This window comes from Lonchura striata, chromosome 3, assembly GCF_050655825.1.
Source record: "Lonchura striata isolate lonStrDom1 chromosome 3, ASM5065582v1, whole genome shotgun sequence".
Lineage (NCBI taxonomy): Eukaryota > Metazoa > Chordata > Aves > Passeriformes > Estrildidae > Lonchura > Lonchura striata.
Window position 1 is genome coordinate 78,969,049 of NC_140705.1, and position 10,372 is coordinate 78,979,420.

General features: G+C 49.5%; 2 protein-coding genes across 4 annotated transcripts; one reads left to right on the forward strand and one right to left on the reverse strand.

Annotated features, from left to right (window-relative positions):
* Positions 1 to 23: 23 nt before the first annotated feature.
* POLR1C (RNA polymerase I and III subunit C) lies at positions 24 to 4,230 on the reverse strand. 2 transcript variants are annotated; one of them, XM_021544121.3, is made up of 9 exons: positions 4,146 to 4,230; positions 3,983 to 4,054; positions 3,793 to 3,900; positions 3,139 to 3,271; positions 2,915 to 3,034; positions 2,596 to 2,748; positions 2,288 to 2,437; positions 1,662 to 1,778; positions 24 to 1,347 (listed from the first exon to the last, which is right to left on the reverse strand). In XM_021544121.3, exons 1-9 carry the CDS (start codon positions 4,212 to 4,214, stop codon positions 1,229 to 1,231), a joined length of 1,041 nt encoding a protein of 346 aa, XP_021399796.1. In that variant the 5' UTR covers positions 4,215 to 4,230; the 3' UTR covers positions 24 to 1,228. The 2 variants fall into 2 exon arrangements, with proteins under 2 accessions (XP_021399796.1, XP_085433001.1); XM_085576875.1 differs by having other exon boundaries at positions 1,031 to 1,347; positions 2,915 to 3,031.
* Positions 4,231 to 4,239: 9 nt separating this feature from the next.
* YIPF3 (Yip1 domain family member 3) lies at positions 4,240 to 9,387 on the forward strand. 2 transcript variants are annotated; one of them, XM_021544123.3, is made up of 9 exons: positions 4,241 to 4,398; positions 4,472 to 4,678; positions 4,758 to 4,864; positions 5,450 to 5,495; positions 5,791 to 5,883; positions 6,222 to 6,353; positions 6,871 to 6,984; positions 7,445 to 7,568; positions 8,878 to 9,387. In XM_021544123.3, exons 1-9 carry the CDS (start codon positions 4,318 to 4,320, stop codon positions 8,997 to 8,999), a joined length of 1,026 nt encoding a protein of 341 aa, XP_021399798.1. In that variant the 5' UTR covers positions 4,241 to 4,317; the 3' UTR covers positions 9,000 to 9,387. The 2 variants fall into 2 exon arrangements, with proteins under 2 accessions (XP_021399799.1, XP_021399798.1); XM_021544124.3 differs by lacking the exon at positions 6,222 to 6,353 and having other exon boundaries at positions 4,240 to 4,398.
* The last annotated feature ends 985 nt before the right edge of the window (positions 9,388 to 10,372 follow it).

The window sequence follows — 10,372 nt, forward strand, 5'->3', positions numbered from 1 at the left end:
ATTGTCAGGGAGGGGATGAACCATTCCAGACTATATAGTTTAATAGGTGAAATTGCATTTTTAAAGTATTTATTTGTCACTGCTAGTTTATTTTAATTCTAGGTCCCAGCTTACACCTTGAGGGGTATGTGCTATCAAAGCAAAACCCTTAGGCTTTTCAAGGGTCTGTCCCATAAGCATGCGAAGTAATGGCACTGAAAAACAGATAGATAGATAGTGATAACATGTGATAGGCACATGCAGCATATGCCTGGGTCTGCAGCATGGCATAGGACAGGTTGGGTTTGGAGCCAGGATCCCAAGTGTACCTCCTCCCTACAGCATATTGAGCCTAACAGGATGTTTACACTCCTAAGTAATTCTACCCCAACGAAACAGAACTTTCGTTCTACTTACTTGCTGAGGTCTAGCACTATAGCGTGCATTGACTTCAGCAACTGGGACACAACAATACTCCCAGACATTTTCAACTCTTAACATGCTGCATCTAACCTGGCCTCAAACACTTCCAGGGATGGGGCATTCACAGCTCGGGGCAACCTGTGATAACTTACCTCTACCCTCATTGTAAAAAATACCTAATGTTCAATATAAGTCTACCTTCTTCCAGTTCAAAACTGTTGGCCCTTAGCCTGTCACTACAGACCATGGTAAAGTCTTTCTTCATGCCCCCTTTAGATACTAAAAGGCCAGAACAGGGTCTCCCTGGAGCTTTCTTGTTCTCCAAGCTGAACAATCCCAGCTCTCTGTTTCTTCATAAGAGAGGTGTTCCAGTCCTCTGCCAGTACAGCCTTTTCTATATTAACTATCCCTGAGCTGGTTTGAAATGCCCACAAAACAGCCGTGCTCTGATAGCAACTTACTGAACCTCACTGACCTACTGTGAAGTGCTTTATGATGCTGCCCTATCAGTCCTCCTCACTGCATACCATCTAAAATAAATGCTGTTACTCATCTTTAGACATGCTGCCGCTCTCTCCTCCATGTATTATGGTTTCACAATTGTGAATGGCATAGGAGACAGCTTTTTTAAAAAAAAGCCTTTATTTTAGTGCATCTTCTCACTACAGCTCATTACCATCAGAAAAATCCAAAGAGATAGTCCTTGGATTCCTAGCAAGAAGCCCCTAACAAGCCTCCTGCCTATGGAAGAGGAATCCCCCCTAGAGGCAGGTGCAGGAAGCGCAGAACAGCAGCGCAGGTTTCTGCTTTCCCAGCTACAGCCCGGTCACTCCATAGACACAGAGTCCAGCTCATTGAGGAAACGCTGACACTTTCCCATCAGGATCTTGATGGCTTCACTTACCAGCACATCTGGAGGCAAGATACCTGTCGACTCCACTGAAACTGCAGAGAGACAGACACAAGTCAGCACAGCCACGAGGCAGCCTCAGCCTCCATGCCCCTGGCTCCATGCTGCTGGCCCTCACCTTCCCTTGCACCTCACAGCAACAAGCCAGATCTTCACAGCCAGACAAGCGGCTCCCTTTGCCAGCAGGAAGCACCAAGAGATTCAATCCCAAAGCAAGTAGTTACTCACTGCGTTCTGAATGTATGGATGCTGAGGGTAGGAAGAGGCACAGAGCCAGCCATGCATGCTGGTCAGTCACTGCTTGCTCACACAAACCATGTCAGGACTCTGTGGAAAACGAGGCACTTACAGATGTAATGGTTCCGTACTCTTGCCAGGCGTACGAGGTTTTTCAGACTCTCATGTCGGAAAACTTCTCTGCTGAATGTGTCCAACCGTGCATTGGCTACTCTTGCCACCTTTTTTCCTAAAGGGAAGATGAAACGAGATGGACAAATTGCAGCAGGTGGATGCCTTATGGTCACAACATGTGCTTACCTCAAACAGGCACTCCCTCCTCACCAAAGGCTGGGAGACACCAATAAAAAGAATTAGCATATACCCCACATGAAAGTCTAACCTGGCAGGAAAACCCAAACACAAAGCGTACATGCACCCCAGAAAGATACAAGAAGTCTCCACACTCAGCTGCTTTTCCAGCTCACTACCCAGTGTCACAACTGAACAGCACTGCAAGCTGCAGTCAACAGCTGCAGAGCTCTGTGGACAGGTATCCAATTTATTTCAGGGACATCCGTGTTTGTCACCCAACATGCTGCACATGGCAGCTACTCATCCATAAAAGTAGGCTCGGAAGAACATGAACCATTGATCAGCACAGCAACATTACATGTGGTTTTGTTTCTGCAAAGTTTGGCTCTAAGCTCCAATCTAAAGCTTGCAAGGAACAAGGCAGTTAGCGCAGGAAAAAAGTACCATTGATATTCTGGATCTCAATGACTCCAGGGGAGAAGCACTTCTGCAACATCTCAGCTGCCTCATCCTCAATAGGCTGCAGGAGAGTAATGTCAGGAAGCAGTCGATAACTGGCTGTGGCCACAGGAGAAAACTTGGCATGATCCTTACCTGTATGAAGAGTTAAGAGTCAAGGATGAGAGCAGGCCTCAGGGAACAAGGATGCTCAGGCCTGAAGTTCCAGGGGAAAAGCCAGTTCTCCACCCTTCCCCATCACACCGCAGTGCCCTACTCCAAACATTCCCGCTGCCCCAGGAGCCACGACTCACCTATACCCTTGACACAGTGCATAAGCACATCTATTTCCTGTCCAGGTCGCAACAGTGCAATGAGGATGTCATCATGAACAGGTCGGAAGTCAGCATCTGGGAAAAGGTCTGTCTGATTCCCCAGGGGCACCCATGTCATGTGTTTACTGTACACTGCAAAGAGAAGCCACAAGCATCAGCCAGCTGCTGTATAGGACTGGAGATAGCAAAAAGAAAGTTTAGCAGAATGGAATCAACTCTCCCTGTGAGCACACAGGGCTGAGAAAACAGCCCAAAACCAAAAAGAAAAAACAGCACCTATTTTTAGGAGCAATCTCACCTTTATGATTGAAATATAGTTCATCAGGATCAGATGATTCCTTGGCAGCCTGAGGGTTTCGTTTGCATTTGATTTTCAGCTGAAACTGCAGAGTATCAATTTCAGTGCCTTCCTGATCTCCTGGGAAGAAGCATATGAAATCACACTTCTGCTCAGTTTACACAACCCTGATTTCCTACTTTGAGAGAAACCTTCAATATTTCTATTCTGTTCAAGATTCTCACCTTGGTTTCTGTACTCAAAGAGCCTAGGGTCAGCTCGGATAGGGATGAGGCCCAACCGATGAGCCAGAATTTCATCCTGCACAATGGATGTGTTGTTGTACACAAACACCTTCTCTACAGCCATCGTTGGCACCTCAAGGAGACAAGAGATCAAGTCAGCTTAAGACAATAGTTGAACTACATGCCAAGAGATTATGCAGCTCAAGTGTCCCTCCTCTCCCACAAATAACTGCCAAGCAGACTATTTTGAGTGGTATTTCTACCAAATCAGGCTATGCAATATACCCGTACACCACATCTATTCCTATCCCCGTCTTTTTAAACAATCAAGAGGTGAAGGACAGGAAAAAGGGCTTTGGGGCATCCTGAACCTGTTAGTACTTGGCAGCATCATGTGGCTTCTGTTGGGTTGGCCACGCAGCTGTGTTGAAATGGCTGACCCGCAGACACTACCAAAGCACCCCTAGGACCAGCAGGCGCTATTGCCCATGCTGCTAAAGTCCTAATTCTCTTTGGGCTCCTGGCACCCATGCGGAACGAACGTGTGCTTCTCTTCCAAAGCCCGCAGCTGTCCGCAAGGGCTGACAATGCTGGACATTCCACGCTCCCTGTCAAGCCAGGCTTAGGCCGGCACCACCAGGTGAGCAGCGGTACCTCGGCGAGCAGGATGCGGCGGAAGGCGTTGGCGATGGCGGCGTCGATGCCCACCATGTCGAACTCCAGGGCGTCCTCTTCCTCACGGATCACGTCCACGCGGAACGCCTGTGGGAGCCGCGCACCGCGGGTCAGCCGGCTGCAGGGCCCCGTACCCACGGGCAGCCCCGGCCCGGCGCCGCTCACCCACCTCCTCGAAGCGCCGCTGGTCCCAGGCGTCCTCGTAGCCGGGGTAGTTCCCGGGGAAGTCGGTGGTGTGGACCTGCGGGGAGAGGGCAAGGCGGGGCGGTGAGGGGGTGAGGGGGTGCGGGCGCCGGCCGCCCCGCCCCGTCCCGCCCGCCGGGCTCGCTCACGTTGCGCACGCCGAACTCGCCCAGCACCACGCGGTCCCGCATCTCGTCCGTGCCCCGCCGCGCCGCCATGAGCGCGATGGGCGGCGCTGCTGGCGGTGCTGCTGCGCCGGGAGGCTCCGTCACATCCGCTCCCGCCCATCCGGGCCAGCGCGGCGGGGCCGGGAGCGGCGCCATGGCCGCGCCGGGGGCGGCGGGCGGCGGCAGGAGCGGCGCCCCCGCCGCCGAATGGGGCGGCTTCGAGGACAACATGCAGGTGGGGCCGGGCCGGGGGCGGCGGGGCCGGGCCGGGCCGAGGGGGTGCTGACACCGAGTCTGCCCCGGCGCAGGGTGGTGGCTCCGCTGTCATCGACATGGAGAACATGGACGACACGTCGGGCTCCAGCTTCGAGGACATGGGGGAGATGCACCAGCGCATGAAGGAGGAGGAGGAGGAGGCGGAGGGCGAGGCGGGCGCCGGCGAGGAGGAGGAGGACGGGGAGTTCCTGGGCATGAAGGGGCTGCGGGGGCAGCTGGGCCGGCAGGTCGCTGACCAGGTGAGCGCTGTCCCCCGTCAGCCTCCGGCCCCGGGTCCTGCCTGCCCGCCCGGCCGCTGCCCGCTCCTTCTCTCCGCAGATGTGGCAGGTGGGGAAGAGACAAGCCTCCAGGGCCTTCAGCCTCTACGCCAACATCGACATCCTCCGGCCCTACTTCGATGTGGAGCCCGTCCAAGTGCGAGCCAGGTGGGCTGCGGGGAGGCAGCGGCTCCGAGCCCGCAGCAGTCTGGCTGCCAGGCCCGAGTGAGCGCCAGTTGCCCCCGCAGGAACGCTCACCTATGGGCAGACACATCGTGCCTTGTCCTGCCCGCCTTAGCGAGGTGCTGTGCTTGGGCTGGCAGCCCTGTCACCTGGCATTGCTGCTGAGTGTAGGAGAAGGGACTCTTTTTGTACTTGGCTGCCCTATGTGGCTTCTGTTGGGTTTGCAACACAGCTGTGTCCAACGAAGCAAAGTTTTGTGAGACTTTATGAGGAAACTTGCCTTTCCTTCCTGCTCTTCTGTCAATGATCTCTCATCCCTGAGTGGATCCCTAAACATTTTCATTAAATCTGCCCCTCCTCAGCAAAGTTAACCCACTTGACAGGAAGGTTTTCGTTCTTTAGTGACCTTGACTCACCCTTTAGAAAGAATCCACTGTCCCTCAAAGGCTGTCAACACAATAGCAAACACTGGTAATGGGTATATGGTGTCTTTTACTTATGAAGTATTTTGTTAATTCTCCTGTTGTTCTCGCTGCTCCTGTTGTCATTCCCTGCTTTCCTGTGATGCAGACTGCTGGAGTCCATGATTCCTGTGAAGATGATTAATTTCCCACAGGTGAGTTCCCTTTTGCTGAATCAGACTCCATGGCCAAGTGACTGTCCCACAGACACCTTGTAAAACTTGTAATAATCCATGTTATTAAGGACTAAGTTTGTTAGATGTTCTTCTTCCTGAAAATGTTGGTGGCTCCTTCCCATGGTTGTTCCAAACCTCAGCGTGCTGTCACCTAACCTCAGGTGATAACCTGGGTGCTAAACTTCATCCAGTGCACTTTTCACATCACCTGTGGTGGGAACCCTGATATTCTGGGGCTCTAACCAAACTTTCCCTCACCTGTCTCCTCCTGTAGAAGATTGCAGGCGAGCTGTATGGACCCCTCATGCTGGTTTTCACACTGGTGGCCATTCTTTTGCATGGAATGAAGACCTCAGACACCATCATTGTACGTCGAGTTTCAGTGATAAGTGGTGGTTTGACTGGGCTCTGGGTTGCCATAATGACACTAGAAAAGGAGAGGAAACCTCTTCTATAACTGAATAAGCATCTTGCTGAAATGAAGATTGATTTGAGGATGTTGGTTTGGAGGTGGGAAGAAGGATGTACCAGAAAGTTTTGACACTATGCTGCTGGGAGAGCTTGGGGTGTAGGTCCTGTGGCCCCTTGAATGCTGCTGGGCAGCTGTTTAATAATGCCTACAAAGTGTCGGGACTCCCATGGGTTAATTTGGGTACTGGCAGGTCACTTCTTTGAGTTCTCCTCATCCTGACACTGTCTCCACAGAGGGAAGGCACGTTGATGGGCACAGCCATTGGCACCTGCTTCGGTTACTGGCTGGGTGTCTCATCTTTCATGTATTTCCTGGCATATCTGTGCAATGCCCAAATCACAATGGTGCAGATGCTGTCACTATTGGTATGTACTCATGGAGCTGCCCTATGATGCACACTGGCTGCATGATGTTCCAGAATAAGTTTTTCCCAAAAAACAGGCAAAGTCTTTTTGTAAACTGCTGGTCCCAGGTAACTGCACTGGGACAACCTGGAATTCTGGGATGTTCTTCTGACCTGCACCATCCCAGGCACAACAATAGTACAAAGAGGCAGTTCGTTATGCAGGTCTCCTGCTTTGAACTTGCTGATTTGAGAACCTGGTGGTAAAAAGCCAGGAAACTCCAGTTTCTCTGGGATTGGAGGATATTTCCTCTGTTTCCCATGTTGTCACAATCTCTGACATGCCTGTGAATCCTTTAGATTATCTGTGTGTGAGCTGCTGTTGAAGTTGTTGTTCTGGTTGACTGTTCGGCAGTGAATGAGTGGTTTGTGAGGCTTTGCTGTGGTGAAGTGTTGCAAGAATAGGCGGTTCGTGCTCTTGATCAATGGCCCTTTGTGTGGGACCGGTGCTTCTAACATGGACATTTTTGTTTTGTCAGGGCTACGGTCTTTTCGGACACTGCATCACTCTCTTTGTCACCTATAATATTCACTTCCACTCCCTCTTCTATATCTTCTGGTTGGTTGTTGGTGGACTCTCTACACTACGGATGGTAAGGGATAAGCAGCCTGGGGTCTTTCTGGGACAAAAAAAGGGACGGAAGTGTTTGCTTTCTGTTCCTTGGCCTGGTGGTTCATTTCACAGCCAGATGAACTGCTCTGGAGAAAATGATGCTCCTGAATAATTTGGCCACTGCTATATGGAAGTGCTATTTGGATTAATATCCTCACCCATTCTAAGAGCTGCAGGAGGTTTATTTACTCCCTTACAGCTCTTGCTGCTGTGGAGAGCCATGCCTGAGCATCCTGAACTCTTGGCAAGACTGGGCAATGTTCACCTATACAAAACAGTGTCAAATTTCTCCAAATTTGTTGGTGAAAACTGCAAAAAAGACTTAGTGTGGTGTTCCTGCAGATTCTCACTGCCTGACCTGTTCTTCCATGTGTTTCTGACTGCAGTGCCAGCGGCTCAGGTAGCAGGTGCCCTGCCTCTGATCACCTCCTCTCTCTTAGGTTGCTGTGTTGGTTTCACGCACCGTGGGACATACCCAGCGGCTCATCCTGTGTGGGACTCTTGCTGCTCTGCATATGCTTTTCCTCCTCTATCTGCACTTTGCTTATCACAAGGTGGTAGAAGGTAAGCAAGGGAGATACAAAGATATCTTGTTAGATCTGGGGGAAGAGAAGTTGTTTTTTCTCTCTCTGAGAGAGAGGATGGACAGTTTGAATCTGTCCTTTTGGGCATCTGTGCCAGTTTCCAACTCTAAAATCACTATCACTAGCTTTTTAGAAGAAGCTGTTCAAGTAGGGCAGCAGGTAAACATTGGGGTAGTTGCTGTGCACTGAGTTTTAGCACTTAAGACCCAATTTGTGAGGCAGGATCCTAATTATTTCCCCACAAGTGAAGTGTAACTGACTCTTCTTGCATGCAGATGTCCAGCCCCTTCCTGAATATTGTTGAAGTCAGGTTGGTTTTCTCTGATCAGGAAATGTATCATACGTTTTTACTTCTTTGTTGAACATATTATTGTATCTTGTGTTGTATAGCACAGATAGCAGAAGCTATATCTTCCCCAGCTGGTACTGTTAACCAGGCCATGGATTTTCATGTCCTCCTTCTATCTCTTCTTCTTTTCTCCTAACAAAATTTCAACTTCCTTAAAAAAAAACCAAACAAAACCAGAACTCTTCTCCTACCCCATCTCTAGAGAGTTTCCAGATCCCTAAATATGCAATTCTGCAAGTGTCTATTATGAGTTTAGGCAGCCAGTTTAGGCAGTGTTTGTGATATTTGTGATAAATCTGCGTAATTAGCATAATATCATTACAAGTCCTTTTGGATATAAATCCTGTCCTTCCTGAATCTGTTTTTATGGCAAAGGTTCTGACCTGTAGCTTTCTGGCAGATAAAATAGAATAAAATATACTCCAGGCAATTTTCCTCAAAGCACTCCAAAACTGATTATCAATCTTGAGAGGGTAATTGACAGAGAATTGAGGACATTTGCATTGGTCTGTGTATTTCCTGCCAAGCATGGTCTGTTTGCATTGCAGTGACAAAAATTCCACATTGCAGCACAGCTGCAGTTCCTGATATGAGTCTGCAAGTGTATTTCAGGATAAAAGAAAGTCTTGGTCTAAGAGTGAGATCTGTGCTGGAATGAAGTAGAAACAGGATTTTATCAATTTCCCTCAGCAGGGCAACATCTCTGGCAGTACCTGCATTCAGGTCAAATGTCAGGGACTGGGTCTGACACCCTCAAAGTAAAAGGATCTGTGTACTTTTTGGGAGCATGTAGCTTTCATGCCCCTAGCACAAGTTCTGATGTGTACAGGCCCTGCCACCCTCAACCACTACCTGGACAGAGAGAAGAGCAAAAACAAATGTGCTATCTGCTATCATCTGAATTAATTCTTGCTTTTCTCCCCTTTTTTCTGTTCTCCAGGTATCCTGGACACATTGGAAGGACCCAACATGCCGCCCTTTCAGAGAGTTGCCCGAGACATTCCAGCTGTTTCCAATGCTGTATTGAACACAACAGCCAAAGCCATTGCATTGACCCTCTAGTTTTACAGACTTGGACTTGCTTCCTTCACTACTTTTGGGGCTGCATAGGGCCACAGTAACCTGCTGCCTGTTAGGAACAGGACAGAACAGCAAGAAGACAACTTGGTTTTGTTTTCCTGGACCTGTCCTCTGCATTGCGGTTTTGGGCAGTTGAGTGGACTCAGTGGAAGTGAGTCACACCTCAGTGACTCAGAAGAGCTGCACTCTTCCCCCATCCAGGTCTGGGCTATCTTGAGTAGAGTGGTTCTGTTGCCTGCATGTTTAGCTGGGATTTCCCAGCACAGTTTTGTTCCTTAGCCCTCTTTCCGCTTGCTGATGTAACTCCAGGAGTATCTGCCCTGTTCCTGTCCTGAGAGGGAAGAATTAAATTGATGTTGGTGCTGAGTGACATCTTATGCTTGAACCTATATGTCTAATGGGAGCGTGGTGTTTGGGTCTCTGCGCCTTCATCTGTCCTGTCTTAGGCCCAAAGCAGGATTCTTTGCATTTTCTGCTGTCCTTCAAATGTTCTATGCTACATGTCCTGTTCTGGGCACCTTTTTCAAAGGCATAGTAGTTCAAAAGGCACAAGAAGTTCATTTTCTCTGGTGATTTTCAGGAACAGCACAGTCCTTAACTACATGCTCTTTCTTGTCGTGTTCCATATTGATCTCTCTCTCTTCACTTGGTCCAAGCTGCTGTCTCACCTCAGCATCCCTTCTGCTCTGTATGTCAGAAATGTATCTGTCCCCATGCTTTCACTGTACCTTTTATTCCTGCCACCCTTCTGCCCATGTTACTCTGTGTCCATGCAGGGCAGCATGTTTGTGCAGTGTCTTCAGTGGATATTTCTATGAGGAGGCCAGTTCAGCTCACCCTTGTTCTGCTGGCCATCATGTCTCCCAGCCAGGGGACTGCCACCTCTGGGCAGGAGTGGCATTCTGTTCCCCAGACACCCATTCTGCTGTGTGCTGTCTGGCTTTTCAAGCTGTGTTTAGGCCTTTGTTTGAAAGGGCTCTTCGGGCCTTGAAGGTCTCCAGCAATCTTTTCTCTGGTGTTTCCATTTAACAAAGGGAGAAATAGCAGAGTGTGTAATGGAAATAGAGTGGCCATATTAATCTCCAGTGTACTGATGCAGGAAATCTCCAGTAAGGATGGATAAGCAGAGCAGCCCAGTCTAGGCTTAGCAACTCACAACTGAGGAGCTCAGCCTTCTCCCACTGCTCAAACTTCTACTGCTCTGCAAGTAGAAGCTGTTAGCTGGTAACTGGCTTTCATCTTTTCTCTTCCTGTGGTTCTAGATGTCTGATGGAGAGGAGGCACCCCTCAGAGAAGCTCATCTTTAAACTCGGGCAATAAAAAAAAAACAAGATACGGCCCTGCCTTGGTGTGCC